The sequence below is a fragment of the Triturus cristatus genome, chromosome 5_1, assembly GCF_964204655.1.
Source record: "Triturus cristatus chromosome 5_1, aTriCri1.1, whole genome shotgun sequence".
In the NCBI taxonomy this organism is placed as follows: Eukaryota; Metazoa; Chordata; class Amphibia; order Caudata; family Salamandridae; genus Triturus; species Triturus cristatus.
In genome coordinates, this window is record NC_140587.1 from 712295704 (window position 1) to 712314188 (window position 18485).

Below are 18485 nucleotides of genomic sequence, written 5' to 3' on the forward strand. Positions count from 1 at the left end.
TTGCACTGGTTGGCAGTGGCACAGTGCTCTGAGCGACCAACACCATAAAAACACATGAGGCACAGCGACAAAAAAGTGGAAGGGAGACGCCAAGGTGCCAGGTCTAACACTGTCCCACTTGTGCTAGTTCCACTAAGTTGCCTTCATTTCCCTTGCATGGGTGCACATCATGCAGAAAGCAGATTGGACCGATCTGACTGACCTTTTATGGTTCATATGCAAGCTAACACTGGTGTTCTGTAGGCATTCAAACACCCCTTAGAAAACTTTAAAGGCATGCTCTGTGGTATTACGGGTCCTAGCGTGTTCCTGGTTTCGTTTGGTATTCTCTGACTAGCAGTATAATCTGCTAGTTGTTATAAGCTTGTAATTCAAGATCTGGTACCGTTGGGTGCAATATTACCAGGTCCAGAAGCTTACCCAGTCTTACTCACCCCTGGTATTAACAGGTGAATATTCACTTACAGTACACCTGGGTGATTCTTAATCTGGTAATACTCGTAGTTAGTTGCAGTGGTTTAACCGCATGAAACCATTCAATATCATGACTTGGATCAATGCATAATGAAGGCCTACTCGTAGGTCTATTATTGGACAAAGTGCCAACGAAATGGGGTAACGGGGTCGCCATAGCAGTAACCAAGCCACTGTCTGGATGTCACAGATTTCACATTTCACAAAAACAATATTTGACAAGATTTTTTCTTTAACCTAGTGTAGAAAAATGTGCTACTTATTTTTTATTAGTTGTTACTAATCCGGCTCTATGTAATTCTAGCACTGTACACTGTTCATCCACCTTTGCTCTCGAATAATACACATGTCTACAAATTGATGGGCAGGTAGTGTGGAATTTGGATGCTAACTTTTGTAGTCTAATTTCAATGCCTTGACTGCACTGTATAATCTAGGTACATTTAGTTATGTTTCTCAATAGGACTTTATTTCTTTTTCAGATTCAAAACTTACTAGTAGAGAGAGGGGAAAGTTGTGCTTTAAAGCAGTAAGGTGTAAAGCCTCAGAAGGTAGGATTTTTCCTCATTGGAAAATTATTTTCTTTGAGATGTTATTGCTTCTATTTGAATTTGTTTTTGTTTTGTTTTTCAGAACCTACACACTTAGAAAAATTCACATTTGGAGATATTGTCTTTGAAAAAGAACAGGTATGCACATTGATCCATTATGGTCTGAAAATTGTGATGCATTGTTTTATAAGATAATGTGTATTATTGATGGTCACCGTCCATGTCTGTGGAAGCAATTTTGTGAACAAACAAATATGGAGATGCCTATTGTCGGTGTGCACCAACCACTACTAACAGTTTATTAAGGGAAATACTTCCCTCCTTATGATATCGCTGCAGCAGCAGCCCTTAAAGTAATTGATGTATATAATATTGTAACTATCATCAGTATTTATTGATAATTGTGTTGGTCTGACCCTTATGTATTAATCGTGATATGTGAATATGTATGCACATTATCTTCTGTCAGCCATGAAAACGATCTATCATGTTATTGCTTAGGCAACATTACATTTAAAAAACAAATCAATAGCAGGTGTACAGAAGGTGTCATCACTATAAATATATATTTCTTGGCCTGAAGATACTCTGATTTAGTTTCTGTGACAATATCCAAGATCCTGCAAAAGGATACTTCTTTTCACAATTTCCTTACCTATGCCAATATACTCAGGTGCCTGACTGAATCTAGAATGTATTTCAGCTCTGCTGCCAGTTGTCCATCTAACACAAAAGTGATTTGAAGAACAGAGCAACATGGGTGAAATTTACACTGCAGTTATGTATAGGCATGAGTCCACGAAAAAATCGTCCGTACCAGTTTTTGCTTCTTGATTCTCACCACAGGTGAATATTATGTTTAGAGTTTAGACTCCATACCCAGAGTCAGGACTGTGGCTCTTACATATCCTGTTAAAATATGCACAGTTTTGCCATTAGTAAACAGGAGGCTAAGGTGCGTCTTACTACAGAGCCTCACATAGTGGTTGTGGCAGTTATTCTGTGTGTATTGTCAATGATGTACATGCTCAGATTACTGAGCACCATATGAAGAGGAGGAACAAGTGATCCTTATCTATGTACAATCTGCTTTATGGGAAATACTTTTCTATGACACAGATAATGGCTTGACACTGGGAAAAATCTCTACTCATTCTTGGTGACAATAGTTATCCCTCCATTCTTTGCCAGCCATGCCCATTTGTGGAGTTCCTCCATAATGTTCCTTTTTAATGATAGGGCAGACTTCCTCCTTTGAAGTCCTCCATCACTCCATCAGTTGATAACACTGCCTCAGATGCCACATTTTCAAAGACACAGTTTTTCCCGATGCATGCTTCTTTTTTTGTTCCATTAATGGCTTCCCACCTGTCATGAGAAACCACAAACATTGCAGCGCCATCTGTGCTGGTCTCAACTTTGGTCAATTTCTTCAAGCTGGAAAGTGTTGTTTACCTCTTCTCTAAAAGAACGTCTAAGTCCAACTTCTTCAAGAACTGATTCTTCTACTAGGTTCAGTAGCATTTGTGAATCTGAAACTGAGAGTTTTCCCCCTTGCTCCTTTCAGGGTCTTAACCTAACCCCCATACTAGTGATTAGCCAGTGGACTGTCAGCTTTTTCTGCCTATGTGTAATGTCATGCTTTCAATCCTGGAATTGCTGTGCATTATACTTAACTTCTCTTTCTAGATGTATCACCTTTCCTAGATTCTGGGCACCCAATGATTTTACAGCATAGGTCACAAAGATTAAGGGAGATTTAAGCATTCAAATATATACCATAGAACCCCAAAGGTTGTACTAAAATAATTTTGGAACTTTGGAGGCAAAGTACAAGGCTCATTTCTCTTTCGTTAAACAGTAAAGGAGACTATTGCAATCTAGGAAATTATATCCTAATCTTTCATAGATATCTAAAATCTTGATGCATGCACCTTCCACCATGGTGAAGTCTAGCACCTTCTGATATTTGACTAGAGATAGTTGAAACCAGAGTTTCAACATAGTTCCAGGTAAACCAGATTTTCAAGATATACACACAAATAAACATGCATACAGTGAATCTAATTGGAACTCATTACACAGACAATAGTTACCCTGATATTCTGCCATAGATCCTGTCATTCTGTTGGAGACCGCTGGTCTAAACATGGGGATTCTGTGGGTCACAGTTGTGATCTGCACTGTACTAGTATAACTTGCTAATTGGCATATTATAGCTGGGTTCTGAGGAAATTGGCTAGGAAAACAGACAGGAACCCAGTCTTTTCCAGTTTAACAAATTAATCATCATGTTTTTTGTTTGAATTGGGGACTCTAGTTGGCAAAGGTATACACCCTGTTCAAGTAGGGACCACCACTCTAGTCCGGGTAAGTTAGATACCCTAAATTAACCTGTGCTCACCCTCTGCTAGCTTGGCACAAAGCAGTCAGGCTTAAGTTAAGAGACAATGTGTGAAGTATTTGGTGCAACACTTAAATGACAGAAACTCAATGAAAACACCACAAATCGACTCCACACAGGTTTTGAAAAATAGAGAATATGTATCTTAGTAAAACAAGACCAAAACTACTGCAATCCAGTAAGTAGAAATTGAGATATGAATTTTTCAAGAATTAACTTCAATATAGTGCTTAAAAGCCAATACAGCATAGGGGTTACTTGTGGGTTGCGCTGGACTTGTACCAATCCAAATTTCAGTCGGCAACAGGACACAGACAGATTCACGTTGACAAAGTGCCTTGGATGGAACAAAGTGTCGGCATCGAAGACTCGAGGCGAGTCATCTAGAAGGCGCCAGGCAGTTGTCCATTCGTGGATGGAGGCAAGCATCAGCGCCCTCAATGGATGCTTTGGTGGCGAACTCCTTTGCGATGCTGGCGCAGCATCAAGGTCGAGCTGCACTGTCTGGCAGCATCGAGCAGCTTCAGCGGTAGGTTTGCTGTCTTCGTCGGGCCGCGTTGGCGGGGAAAAACACTGTCAAGCTGCCATGGATTCGAAGGGCGATGCGTCGGAGCCGATCAGCTCAAAGTCTCTGGTGTGTCGTCATTGAGGGTTAAAGCAGCTGCAAAACCTACTTCTGAGGCACAGAACTGGAAGGGGCACTTCAGGCAAGGGTAGGACACACAGATTGCAGTGTCCAGCAGCACCAGGAGACTTGCAAGAAGTATTTTGTGTCCCTGAGACTTAGGAAAACAGGAGGCAAGCCAGCAAGCTCTTGGAGAATCTTGGGTTCAAGGATGTAGACAGCAGGTTCAGTCCCTCTCATTCCCAGGCAAGAAGCAGCAGGCGACAGGCCAAGACAGCGGAGCAAGTAGCAAAGTGGCAGTCCCTCCTACAGCACAGCAGCTCTCCTTCCAGGCTGAATATCCTTGGTTCCAGTAGAGTTCTGATTTGGTGGTTCAGGAGTACAGTACTTGTACCCAAGTGTGCCTATTAAGTAAGGGAAGACTTAAAAGATGCCTTTGGAGTTCACAAGGTCCCTGCCTTTCCTGTCTTGGCTCCAGACTCACTATTGGGGGTGTTGGAAACAGCCCACTCCCACTCCGCAGGGTGGTGGTGGACCTTCCCGACACAACGGGGTAGCTTGGCTCGAGTGGTCAGGAAACAGGCGCAGTGCTAAGCATACAATATACCCATACAATAACCATGCGTGCATCCGTTCCAAAAACGACTCTACACCGTAAAAATTATGAAAATATGTTTCTTTATCTTTCTTCTCTTAGTTGCTGATTGGGAAAATAAATAACAATCACAGTATATACATTTTAAATAGAGCAGGTCAAATAAATATTTGCTGTTTGCTGAAATAAATAGGGGTGATTATAAATAACAGGACATAAATACAAGTGCAATATATACAGACAATTAAATACTTTGAGGGAATAAATACTGTACTAATAAATACCGTCCCAATAAATACTGTACACCAACAAGTCCTGTAGACCTATAAATTCTGTGCAGCAATAAATAGATAAGAACTTAATAAATACAGTATCCCCAATAAATATTTAGAAGTATACAGTACACTTTGTGAATCAGATGGCACTTCAATTCTTAAGGGCTGATTTGGCCCAGGTACAGCTTGTAGGGTGTGGAAGGCTTGAGGGGTACTACTCCCTGGCTGAGGCAAAGGCTGAGGCCTAAACTGAGGTAGACAACAGGGGGGAAATTCCAACGCCCTGGCTTCCCTCTCCACAGAACCTCTCTAGGATAGTCCCAGTTCACCCCAGGCACAGTCAGGTGGGTTTCAGCACCTCCCTAGCCCCTTAGAGTAGTCTCTCAGGTCTCCACAGGGCCTTAGGCGCCCTCTACTCCACTTACTGCCCTTTTCTGATGTTCCGACGCCGCTGGAGTCGGGTCGACGCCGTGAGGCGGTTCCGGTTCGGTCTCGGCGGCCTCGGCACAGTGTCAGTTCTTTGACGACGCCGGTAGGCGGTTCCGGTCCGATGTCGGGGCCTCGGTTCGACCTCTACCTTCGATCCGACGGCGTCGGGCAGTCTCCACACGATGTCGACTTCGGGCGGCTCCGGTCCGATGGCGCACTCGGCTCCGATGACGTCGGCCGGTCTGACCTCGCTGTCGACTCCCGGCGACTCCGGGGTGCGATCCTCACCCCCGACCTCCGGTGTTCCTCCTCACAGGTTCCGGGCGACTCCGGAGTGCGATCCTCACTCCCGACCTCCGGTGCTCCTCTACCTCGGTCTCCGACGACTCCGGAGGGCGGACTTCACCCTTCCGATGACGCCGCTCGCTCGACCTCGGTTCACCTCCTTCTCGACCCTTGGTATTCCACTCGACCTCCGCCGGCGCCCTCTTACGACCTCAGGCGGCTCCGGGTACGACGTCTGCTACCTCAGTCAGCGCCGCTTCTCCACCTCGGGCTCCAGGTCTTCGGCTACTCGACGCCAGGCTCCAGGGAAACCAACTCTCAGGTCAGAATCTTGTTATCTTCTTGGTTCTAAGGCCTGTTCCTGCTGTCCAGGTCCTTAGGATGGTTTTCTTCTTTCTTCTTCCCACACAGGGCTATAGGCTGGGATCCATCAGCTGGGACAAGTATCAAGGGTGGGTTTATGGACCCCACTCCAGGCACAAGTTTCCACCCCTGCTGCTTCACTCCTTCCTCCTTCACTCTTGTGCTCCTCTCTCTTCACCAGTCAGGTGCCAACTGCCTCTCTTATCCTCCCAACATTCTAAACGGTTTCCAACTGTCACACAGTTCTGGAATCTCCTGGAAGGTTCTGGAAGGTGCTGGTAGGTTCCAGTGGATGCTGGCGATGTCACAGGAGGCCACCATTTTGTGCTTCAGGCCCTCAGACAGAAGTTTCAGGGGTAGCTAAAATGGCTCCCTGAATCTGTAGCAACACTAAAAAGTCTGGTGGTTCCCAATAAAAAGGAAAAAGTCAACCAGGGTTTGAGGCAAAAGTGGGACAAAATAAATAATGATGAGGAGGGACCACCCAAAGGGCTGACAGGTCTAACACGCGTCCCCCCCAGCTGAAAGTGGGGAGAGCTACCCAACCCCTTGGGAGTTCTCATCACTAAGGCGGAAATACCTTGAGAGACCGTCTGCATTGGCGTGGTCCACTCCAGGCCGATGTTCCACCTGAAAGTCCATCCCCTGTAGGGAAATAGACCACCTCAACAACTTGGGATTTTCCCCCTTCATTTGCATCAGCCAACGAAGGGGTCGGTGGTCGGTCTGAACTAGGAAGTGCGAGCCAAACAGGTATGGCCGCAACTTCTTCAGAGCCCATACCACTGCAAAGGCTTCACGCTCTATTGCACTCCACTTCTGTTCCCTGGGAAGTAGTCTCCTGGATAGGAAGACCACGGGTTGATCCAGACCCTCTTCGTTGAGTTGCGATAACACTGCCCCAATGCCATGTTCTGATGCATCAGTCTGGACAATGAACTTCTTGGAAAAGTCTGGGGCCCTTAAGACCGGGGCCTCGCACATGGCTTTCTTCAATTTCTCAAAGGCTTGCTGACAAGCCTCCGTCCAGACTACCCGTCGAGGTTGTTTCTTGGACGTGAGCTCCGTGAGAGGGGCTACGATGGTACCGTACCCCTTCACGAAGCGGCGATAGTATCCCGTGAGGCCCAAAAATGCTCGGACCTCAGTCTGTGTCTTGGGGGGTTCCCAGGCCATGATGGCCTCGATCTTCGCCTGGAGGGGTTGCACCGTTCCCCTACCCACCAAGTGTCCAAGGTACACTACCGACCCCTGCCCGATCTGGCACTTGCTGGCCTTGATCGTCAATCCAGCTTGTCTCAGGGCCTGGAGAACAGCTTGCAGGTGACGCAAGTGATCCTCCCAGCTGTTACTGAAGACGGCTATGTCATCCAGATAAGCAGCAGAGAAACTCTCCATTCCGGTGAGGATCTGGTTTACCAGGCGCTGAAACGTGGCAGGTGCGTTCTTGAGCCCAAAGGGCATCACACAGAACTGGTAGTGGCCATTGGGCGTGGAGAAGGCTGACCTTTCCCTTGCTCCATTAGTCAAAGAGATCTGCCAGTACCCTGAAGTAAGGTCAAAGGTACTTAGATATTGGGCAGCTCCCAGCCGGTCAATTAGTTCATCCGCCCTAGGGATCGGATGAGCATCAGTCTTTGTCACTGAATTCAGTCCCCGGTAGTCCACACAGAACCTCAGTTCTGGTTGGGCACCCGGTGGTGCAGCTTTCGGTACTAACACCACCGGACTGGACCAGGGGCTGCTAGAAGGTTCAACCACTCCTAGCTCCAGCATCTTAGTGACTTCACTATGAATGCTGGCCTTCACCTTGTCTGACATCCGGTAGATCTTGGACTTCACAGGTGGGCTGTCTCCTGTGTCCACGTCATGGACGCACAGGTGAGTCCTACCCGGGACAAGGGAGAACAACGAAGAGTACTGCCCCAAGACCTGGCGACAGTCCTCCTGCTGTTCAGGAGTTAGAGATGGGGAGAGAATCACTCCCTCCACCGACCCATCCTTTTCCTGAGACGCAAACAGATCAGGGAGAGGCTCGCTTTCCACGTCCTCTCCTCCGTCAGTCACCATCATCAAGATGACTTCGGGCCTCTCGTGGTGGGGTTTGAGGCGGTTGGCATGCAGCACCCGCAGGGGCTGACGAGGGGTCTTCAGGTCCACCAAGTAGGTAGCCTTACCCTTCTTCTCCAACACCTCAAAGGGTCCTGACCAGCGATCCTGGAGGGCACTAAGCTCTCCTGGTTCGATCACCCACACCTTCTGGCCAGGCTCCAACTCCACCGGGTGAGCATTGTGGTCATACCACGCCTTCATTACTGCTTGGCTGGCTTCCAAGTTGTCAGAAGCTTGCTTCCACAACTTAGCCATTTGGCTCCGGAAGGCCAGCATGTAGCTCACCACATCCTGGGGGAGCTTTCTGGGAGTTCTTTCCCATCCGTCTCTCACCAGGTTAAGAGGTCCGCGTACAGGGTGCCCATACAGAAGCTCGAAGGGGCTGAAGCCCACTCCCTTCTGTGGCACTTCCCTGTAAGAAAAGAGCAAACAGGGTAGGAGGACGTCCCATTTCCTCCGCAGGCTTTCAGGCAGACTTCTGATCATGCCTTTCAAGGTTTTGTTAAACCTCTCCACCAGACCATTGGTCTGGGGGTGGTAAGGAGTGGTGAACCGGTATGTCACTCCACACTCCTTCCACATCGCCCGCATGTACGCTGACATGAAGTTGGTCCCCCTGTCGGACACAACTTCCTTGGGAAAACCCACTCGGGTAAAGATTCCCATCAGGGCCCTTGCCACAACAGGTGCTGTTATGGTCCTCAGAGGTATTGCCTCTGGGTACCGTGTGGCATGATCCACCAGAACCAGGATAAACCTGTGACCAGCTGATGTTGGCGGATCTAACGGACCCACAATGTCGATGCCCACCCTTTCAAAGGGGGTGCTAACGACAGGAAGTGGTTCCAGGGGAGCTTTCAGCTTCACCCCTGTTTTCCCACTGGCTTGGCAAGACACACATGTCCGGCAGTAGGTATCGGACGACACTTTCATCTGAGGCCAATAAAAGTGTGGGACAAGACGGGCGAAGGTCTTGTCTTGCCCCAGGTGTCCTGCCAAGGGGATCTCGTGAGCCAACTCTAAAAGGAAGGCTCGATAACGTTGAGGGACTACCAAGGCTCGTGACGATCCATGTAGGGGTGCCTTGGGTTCACTGTAGAGGAGGCCATCCTCCCAGTAAACACTGTAGTTCCCTTCAACGTTCCCTGCTGCCTGGGCTTCGGCCTGTCGCCTCAGCCCCTCAAGGGTAGGGCACTCCCTCTGGCCCTGGCAGAATTCCTCCCTGGACGGGCCTCCCTCCACGTGCCACTCGGCCGGGATGGGTAGGTCCTCCAGGTTGGTAACGTCCCCCTCCGCAGACTCCTGGTCCACCACCTCCGGTGGCCTATCCGTCCTACGGGGTGGAGACGCCGAGGCAGGCTCCTCCTGTCCTCGGTTCTTCCCTTGACTGGCAGCTGGCTGGGCCTTTGTTCCAGGCTCCAGCCGGAATGAACTCCCTCTTCGGGTAGTCTCGGACCTTGTGCTAACACAGGCCCAGTCAGGTGTACCCAGCATCTCGGTATGAGTCCGGTATTCCACCTCCTTCCAAGCGTTGTGCTCCATGTCATTGCCCAGCAGACAATCGACTGGCACGGCAGGGCTTACGGCAACTCGAAGTGAACCTGCAACCCCCCCCCATTCAAAGGGAACCTCAGCCACGGGATAGTGGCCGGTTCTGCCGTCAGCCATCGCGGCTGGGTGGAGTACATCGGGAATGACTTGCTCTGGAGACACCAGTTGGCTACGTACCATAGTCATACTGGCTCCTGTGTCTCTCAGAGCCTCCCCTCTTTGGCCATTGATGGTGATCCACTGCCCATACTTTGCAGTATTTGCGGGCACCTGGATCTTAGGAACCATCTCCCGTTCTCCCAGGGACACTAAAGTGACACCCGCCCACTCCCTTCCCTTAGTTAAGGGCATCTCCTCCCCGAGCACTACACTAGCTACTCCGGGGGGCTTTCCTCCAGTGGGAGGGGGTGAGCGTTTCTGACACTTCGGATCTCCTTTATAGTGTCCAACGCCACCGCACTCGTAGCAATGGACAACCCTTGGCTGCTGACTCTGGCCAGGATTAGGGTTTCTGGGTGGGTTAGCCTTAGAGGTGAATCCTGTTCCCTTCCCTTGGAAGTTATTTTGGGGGCCTTTGGAGAACTCCTTTTTCTTTTCCCCTCCCTCTTTCTTCTGGGGGGCGCCCTGTCCGGCCTTTTGAGTATCCCCTCCAGTCCCCCTTGTGGACACCCGGGTACTAGCCCAAATGTCCGCCTCCTCAGCAAGCTTCCGGGGGCTGGTCAGCTTGCTATCCACCAGGTGTTGCCGCAGTTCAGGGAAACATTTCTCGAGTAGGTGTTCCTTCAATACCAGGTCAAACAGCTCCTCGTAGTTCCTGACTTCACTGCCCTGAATCCAACCTTCCAGTGCCTTCTTTGCATAGTCCAGGAAGTCCACCCAATTCTGTGTGCCCAGTTTGTGACTACCCCTGAACTTCTGCCTGTACTTTTCCGGAGTTAGTCCAAACTTCCTGATGAGCGCCAGTTTCATGGTGGGGTAGTGGGTTTGCTCCTCCTCTTCGAGGGCCAATAAAGCATCCCTACCAGCTGGAGGCATGTATTTGTACAATCCCCCTCCCCAATACTTCACTGGAACCCCATGGGCCCTCAATGAGACCTCATAGGCTGCGAGCCATTTGGCGATGTCATCACCTGCCCCATAGCTTGCTACAATGTCCTTTGGCAGGTAAGGTTTGGATTCCCTGGTGGACTCTTGGATTTGGCTGCCACCATTAGGAACAGTTGGTGCCCCAATTCTGAGGATCTGAAGCTCTATCTCCTTCAGTCTTATCTCATGAGCCATCCTCTCTTTCTCCGTCTCATGAGCCAACCTCTGTTCCTCCTTCTCCTTCTCCAGCTTTGCTAAATCCAATGTGAGCTGTCTTTTCTCTCTCCGATCTGCTAACTCCACGCTGGATAAGCCCCCACTAGAGGCACGGCTGCCCCCCCTAGAAAGTGTCCTGGGCCCTGCTGACAGGTTCCCCACCTCAGGTTGGTACATCTCAGCCCCCTCGGGGTCAGGCTCTCCATCCCTGTCTTCCTCCTCAGCCTTGCCTTCCCTGCGTGCCTCCCCCCAAGCCCTTAAGCTGGTTTGAAGTGCACCCTTCTTTGCTCCTGGGGGACAGTACACCCCCTCTCGCTGGCAAAACTCCCTGAGTTGGGCCACAGTGTATGTTTCTAAATCTTCAAGAACAAACTCCATCTTGCCCACTCAGGTTAGAGGACAGGTTTTGTGCAGTAACAATGCAGGGGGGTACCTTTAGTAATACCTCCTCCCACCACCAGAGTAAATTTGGAAAAAACAAAAACCCACAATTTGGAAGGCCGCTGTGAGAAAACTCCCGGTGTAGGCCTATGGACTACCCACAGTTATTGTTGAGTATATGTAGGCACAGCTCTATCCCACCGCTGAACACCAATTTATGTTGGAAACAGCCCACTCCCACTCCGCAGGGTGGTGGTGGACCTTCCCGACACAACGGGGTAGCTTGGCTCGAGTGGTCAGGAAACAGGCGCAGTGCTAAGCATACAATATACCCATACAATAACCATGCGTGCATCCGTTCCAAAAACGACTCTACACCGTAAAAATTATGAAAATATGTTTCTTTATCTTTCTTCTCTTAGTTGCTGATTGGGAAAATAAATAACAATCACAGTATATACATTTTAAATAGAGCAGGTCAAATAAATATTTGCTGTTTGCTGAAATAAATAGGGGTGATTATAAATAACAGGACATAAATACAAGTGCAATATATACAGACAATTAAATACTTTGAGGGAATAAATACTGTACTAATAAATACCGTCCCAATAAATACTGTACACCAACAAGTCCTGTAGACCTATAAATTCTGTGCAGCAATAAATAGATAAGAACTTAATAAATACAGTATCCCCAATAAATATTTAGAAGTATACAGTACACTTTGTGAATCAGATGGCACTTCAATTCTTAAGGGCTGATTTGGCCCAGGTACAGCTTGTAGGGTGTGGAAGGCTTGAGGGGTACTACTCCCTGGCTGAGGCAAAGGCTGAGGCCTAAACTGAGGTAGACAACAGGGGGGAAATTCCAACGCCCTGGCTTCCCTCTCCACAGAACCTCTCTAGGATAGTCCCAGTTCACCCCAGGCACAGTCAGGTGGGTTTCAGCACCTCCCTAGCCCCTTAGAGTAGTCTCTCAGGTCTCCACAGGGCCTTAGGCGCCCTCTACTCCACTTACTGCCCTTTTCTGATGTTCCGACGCCGCTGGAGTCGGGTCGACGCCGTGAGGCGGTTCCGGTTCGGTCTCGGCGGCCTCGGCACAGTGTCAGTTCTTTGACGACGCCGGTAGGCGGTTCCGGTCCGATGTCGGGGCCTCGGTTCGACCTCTACCTTCGATCCGACGGCGTCGGGCAGTCTCCACACGATGTCGACTTCGGGCGGCTCCGGTCCGATGGCGCACTCGGCTCCGATGACGTCGGCCGGTCTGACCTCGCTGTCGACTCCCGGCGACTCCGGGGTGCGATCCTCACCCCCGACCTCCGGTGTTCCTCCTCACAGGTTCCGGGCGACTCCGGAGTGCGATCCTCACTCCCGACCTCCGGTGCTCCTCTACCTCGGTCTCCGACGACTCCGGAGGGCGGACTTCACCCTTCCGATGACGCCGCTCGCTCGACCTCGGTTCACCTCCTTCTCGACCCTTGGTATTCCACTCGACCTCCGCCGGCGCCCTCTTACGACCTCAGGCGGCTCCGGGTACGACGTCTGCTACCTCAGTCAGCGCCGCTTCTCCACCTCGGGCTCCAGGTCTTCGGCTACTCGACGCCAGGCTCCAGGGAAACCAACTCTCAGGTCAGAATCTTGTTATCTTCTTGGTTCTAAGGCCTGTTCCTGCTGTCCAGGTCCTTAGGATGGTTTTCTTCTTTCTTCTTCCCACACAGGGCTATAGGCTGGGATCCATCAGCTGGGACAAGTATCAAGGGTGGGTTTATGGACCCCACTCCAGGCACAAGTTTCCACCCCTGCTGCTTCACTCCTTCCTCCTTCACTCTTGTGCTCCTCTCTCTTCACCAGTCAGGTGCCAACTGCCTCTCTTATCCTCCCAACATTCTAAACGGTTTCCAACTGTCACACAGTTCTGGAATCTCCTGGAAGGTTCTGGAAGGTGCTGGTAGGTTCCAGTGGATGCTGGTGATGTCACAGGAGGCCACCATTTTGTGCTTCAGGCCCTCAGACAGAAGTTTCAGGGGTAGCTAAAATGGCTCCCTGAATCTGTAGCAACACTAAAAAGTCTGGTGGTTCCCAATAAAAAGGAAAAAGTCAACCAGGGTTTGAGGCAAAAGTGGGACAAAATAAATAATGATGAGGAGGGACCACCCAAAGGGCTGACAGGTCTAACAGGGGGGCATGCAGCTCTTTGTGTGGGGACAGGCACAGCCCTATTCAGGTGCAAATGTCAGCTCCTCACGCCCAATCTGCCTCTGTGGTTTCTCAGAATTGGGGCAGTAGCCCCAGGTGACTGGCACCCTTTTTCCACTCTCCCTTCTACCAGTTTAGGAGTGGTATCCTCAGGGTCTGTACCCTTAGGCTGAACACATGCCTGGCAAGCCAGGACATCCAGCGGAGTACCCTGACCCCCCTCCTCCCCCCCCCTCCCCATCAAGGAAAACACATTCTGGGTGTGTTGTTCAAAAAGCTACATGGTGCTGTTCCTCAGTCATCTGTCCCTGTATCAGTGCATGTAGCACCCCCCACCCACACCCACCGCGGCCAGAAATGGCTTCACCAGAGTCAGTCTTGGGATGCTGTGATCTCAGAGCTGGCAACCTCTCACCCACTGGTCCTCCAACTGTTGACTATTTCCACCTCCTGCCCTCCATTTGGGCCTCTGTACCCTCCTCTGCGGAGTGGTTCTCCCAGAAACAAGAACTGGTAGGGCGCTTGTGGCAGACGCGCCCACCCCAACAGATCTCCTGACACTGTGCGACTCCCATCAGTGGATGGTCTCCTGGTACAGACAAGGTCCCCCTGCTTGTGTTCCTTCTTGGAGCAATCCAAGCTCTGGGGCTGGAACTGGGGCACCCTGGGCCTCTGTCCACCTCCACTTCTTTTCATACTCTGGGAAAGGACATGGGGCCCCCGACACACATACACACACTACACTGGGACCTATCTGGGTCACTGTGACCCTCCCCTCACTCCAATGAAGAGCCATCCTCCTTGGTAACAGTCCCCAATGCCATCCCAGACACTCTGGTACTCACCCAGAGGCCTGCCTCCTTTGCAAGCTACCTGGAGTTAGAGAACTTACAATCCACCAGGTGTCGGTATAGCTCTGGAAAACAGTGACTGTGCTCTTCTTCCATTCAGAATGTCCTTGTTTCCAATAGATTTCTGATTTGGTGGTTCAGGATCCCGTACTTGTACCCAAATGTTTCATTTAAGTGGGGGGAGCTTCAAAAAGGCCTTTGAAGATCACATGGTCCCTGCCTTTCCTGCCCTAGCTCCAGACTCATTGCAGGGGGTATGCAGCTCTTTGTGTGGGGACAAGCACAGCCCGATTCAGGTGCAAGTGTCAGCTACTCCCTCCCACTCTACCTTAGGAAGGCCCATCAGCCAACTGATGGGCCATCAGAATGCAGATGTCAAACCCCAGCTTCCTTTGTGTTTCTGTGTAGAGGGAGTACACAAAGCCCAGCAGTCACCCAACCCAAACGTGTATTCAGAGACATTCAGAGGCACAGAATATTTAAAGTAAGAAAATGCCAACTTTCTAAATGTGGCATTTTTAAACTTACAAATCTGATCGAGACTTCTAGCTGCAGATTCCTTACCTTTGAATTTCCCAGGCGTCAGGCTAGATCCGGACACCATTTCTGAGCAATACCCCTGCGCGCTACATCGGGTGGCTCCATTCGGCTCTGCGTGACGTCGGCGTCATTAGTGTCCGTTATGATGTTGCGATGCCTATATAGGCGCCACCCAGGCACGCGGACATCAGTGCTTTTCTTTCTGCGACAGTTAAGCGCCGATCCGGGAAGAGCCACCCCTCTGCCTCTTTTTCGCAGGCTTTTTCGTGACGTTTGTCGAATTCTAGGATTTTTTTTCTGAGTTGGTGTGCTAGGGATGTCCTCGAGGAAGACATGTTTCAAGCCATGCGGGCCTGTTCCCGCATGATGGTGGTCACCGATCCCCATCACGCCTGTTTCTAGTGTCTCGAGTGCGACCATGATTCTAAGTCATGTTCTGGCTGCTGGGCCTTGGCTCCAAAGACCTTGAGGGAGCGGGCGATGAAGCTTCTTTTGGCCCTGCAGTCGACACCGTCCAGCAAGACTCCGCGGAGGTGCCGGTCTCGAAGAAGAGGTGGTCACTGGACCGCTCCTGGAGCCTTAAGTCCTCTTCCTCCCACTCGAGGTCCTCAGAACACTCTGGGAAGAGGCATAAGAAGACCATGCAGACTTCATCTTCGCTTCAACTGGCATCCATCATCGAAAGAGGTAAGGAGCACCAATGCTCTATGCATGCATCCACGGAGCCAGAGTTGACTTCGTGCCTCCCCCCTTGCTGGGAGCCGGAGGCCATGCGCCACGTATTTGAGCGGAACAACCCTTCTGGTTAGCCCGCAGGCCCCACAGGATCGGAAGGGGCCCCATCGGGCCACGGCGCCGGTGGGGCCTCAGGGATCCGATTTGACGCCGGTCGTGCCATTGCAACCTCCCCCAGCCTTGGGGCTTAAGTTGGTGCCTGCCACGACATCGATGCCTATCGGTGGTGCTAGTTCCATCCTTATCCCTGACGACACGGAGCCGGAACGATGTTGCTCAACGCTGATTCCGATGTCAACAGAACGCAGAGGTTCTATGTTGTTGCCTGAGCACTTTGAGAATGTGCTGCGCTCAGGAGAGGACTAGGAGGGGTATGTGGATTCTCTTGAAAACCAGGAAGTCTGTGAGCAGAATTTGGACTGGTATGGGGAACTTGGGGAGGCCAGTATACTGGATACTTCCCCAGATACTGGAATGCTATTTCTGCCAACAGTGGCTATGCAGGAGGGGCATCCTATGCCATGGTGGTAAAAAGGGCAGCTGAGGTCCTTGGACTAGAGTTGCCCTCAGTGCAGGTCAGGACTAATCTCCTGACGGAGGTGCTTCAACCCGGAACTTTCAAGTCCGAATCTCTTCTGCCCTTTAGTGAGGCACTTACGGACGTCCTTCTAGGTACATGGTCCAAACCTAGCACATGGGGCTCCTGTCAATAGGACGATTGCATGCCACCATTGCCCAGCTCCGGGCGACCCAAAGTTCCTCAGCCAACACCCCACTCCAGAGAGTTTGGTGGTGCAGGCCATTACGTCCCAGGGCGCATTCCGTTCCGCCCCTCCAGATAGGGAATCCAAGAGGCTGGACTCATTTGGAAAGAACTTGTTTTCTTCCTCAAGCCTGGCACCGCGTGCTTATGTGGCTGTTTCTCCCATTCCCTTCGGGAGACCGTTGCGCAAGTGCTGCCCGGGAGGAGGCCCTGGCTGTGCTCTCGCAAGCTGTCAAGGATGGGATATATTCGTTTGACAAACGCTACACGAAGAGGTGAGCAGTGCAGGATCCTCGGCTCAACAGCCTTATTGATGAAGGGCGTTTTATGAAAATTCTGAAATTCTTTGAAATATAAACTACAGTTATCCTTAATTTGAGAGATAGAAGATCTTCTATAATAAGAGCTTCTACTACTATGAGCGCTGCAGGTCCTCAGCATCAAATTCCAATGAAGAAATAAAAAATAATCTCGAACATACCCGCATTGTCTCTACATCAATATCTATAAGATTTGTCTATCCAAAATAATTTGTGAAAGATCCAGCAGGGACTTTGATTTCCTAGAAGAATTATTCATCATTCATCCCAGTGTCTCTACGGGCAACAGTGTATAACTTGAAAGGAGTACTACAATGATTGATTTCATGTATATGTTATGTTATGAGAGTCTAATCTCGGTCTTGATAAAGATGGTATAATTTGGACTACACCATCGAAACACGTCGACGCCTTCATACACAATCTGTGTTGGTGGCTAGTATCATAGATATTCAACGATTGCCAATATATCGGGTTCCAGTCTTAACGTTTTACATACATGAACATGTTTTTCTTGATGACAAAGTGTTTTGTCTTGTTTCACTCATCTTTATAATGCTATTTGTCGATTTTGTATTTGGTGGCAAGCTATCTTGCTACATGTTGCTATAACATTGGTGCTTCATTATATGTACATGAAATGTATGTGATGTAATACCCTGTTCCTATTTTTAATTTTCATAATTGTTTTTAATTATTTTAATAAAAAGACATGTTTAATTTCTACTACTGACGCAAGTCTGGTTTGCTGGTTTTGAGTTGACAACTAGACTCCCTTGTGTATGTTAGATTTTGCATTGAAAGGCTTGGTGGATGATTGAGAGTGCTGTTTAGCACTAAGCAGACCAAAGGATGTTTTTTTATTTTCATACAGAACCCTATTCCTTTGGTTGATAAGGGGTCCCTCTCTTTGCTTTCTGATTCTGAAGGATGGGAGAGATGCAGCAAAATTTACCATACGGTGTGGCCTAGATACAACCAATTCGCTGGGCAGATAGATTTCAACGATGGTGGCCGTGAGGCACCAAACCTGGCTTCGAACAACTGGCTTGTAGGGCAATGTCTGAAGCCAATCTGATGGACATGCCCTTTGATGGAACCCACCTTTTTGGGGAAAAGGCAGACTCAGCCCTGGTCAGGTTCAAGGACTCCTGAGCTACGGCTAGATCTTTGGGCCTCTCCTCCACCCCCCTTGGCCAGTCTTCCTTTCATGGCAACAGAAGGGGTTTCCAGCCACGTCAGCCCTATCCCAGCCACCATCCCGCATGCGAGGAGGTGAATGCGGCGCATTCTGATCCCATCCTGGAAAGGTGGCCAGAAGTCGTCAACAACACTGCTCTCAGCAACCGCAGCATCCTAGCACCCCTAGGCTGATTCTGCATGACCATGGTTAGAAATGGGATTTCTGGTTAACTTGGGCTTGCGCCTAAGCCAGGTAGAACCCACCACTCTAGTCAGGGCAAGGGAGTTACACGCCAAAGATAACCCCTGCTCTCACCCCCTTGGTAGCTTGACACGAGCAGTCAGGCTTATCCCGGAGGCAATATGTAAAGCCTTTGCGCAACACACCCACAGCAACAACACACTAGGCACACCACAAAAGGAACTCCACACAAGGTTATATCAAAAATAGCCTTTGTATTATCATAAAACACGTTAGCATAGTAATCACACAATAAACACTATGCCAACTGGCACTAGGCAACATTTACAGGGGAATATATATATACA

General features: G+C 49.7%; 1 protein-coding gene across 2 annotated transcripts in view; it reads left to right on the plus strand.

Annotated features, from left to right (window-relative positions):
* The window catches only part of TRAPPC8 (trafficking protein particle complex subunit 8), a 1257619-nt gene that overhangs the window by 967711 nt on the left and 271423 nt on the right, over positions 1 to 18485 (plus strand). For both annotated transcript variants that reach the window (XM_085605699.1, XM_085605700.1), the window contains 2 exons: positions 957 to 1025; positions 1108 to 1163. In XM_085605699.1, the coding sequence (XP_085461825.1) occupies positions 957 to 1025; positions 1108 to 1163 (125 nt within the window). The remainder of the gene's footprint in view (positions 1 to 956; positions 1026 to 1107; positions 1164 to 18485) is intronic.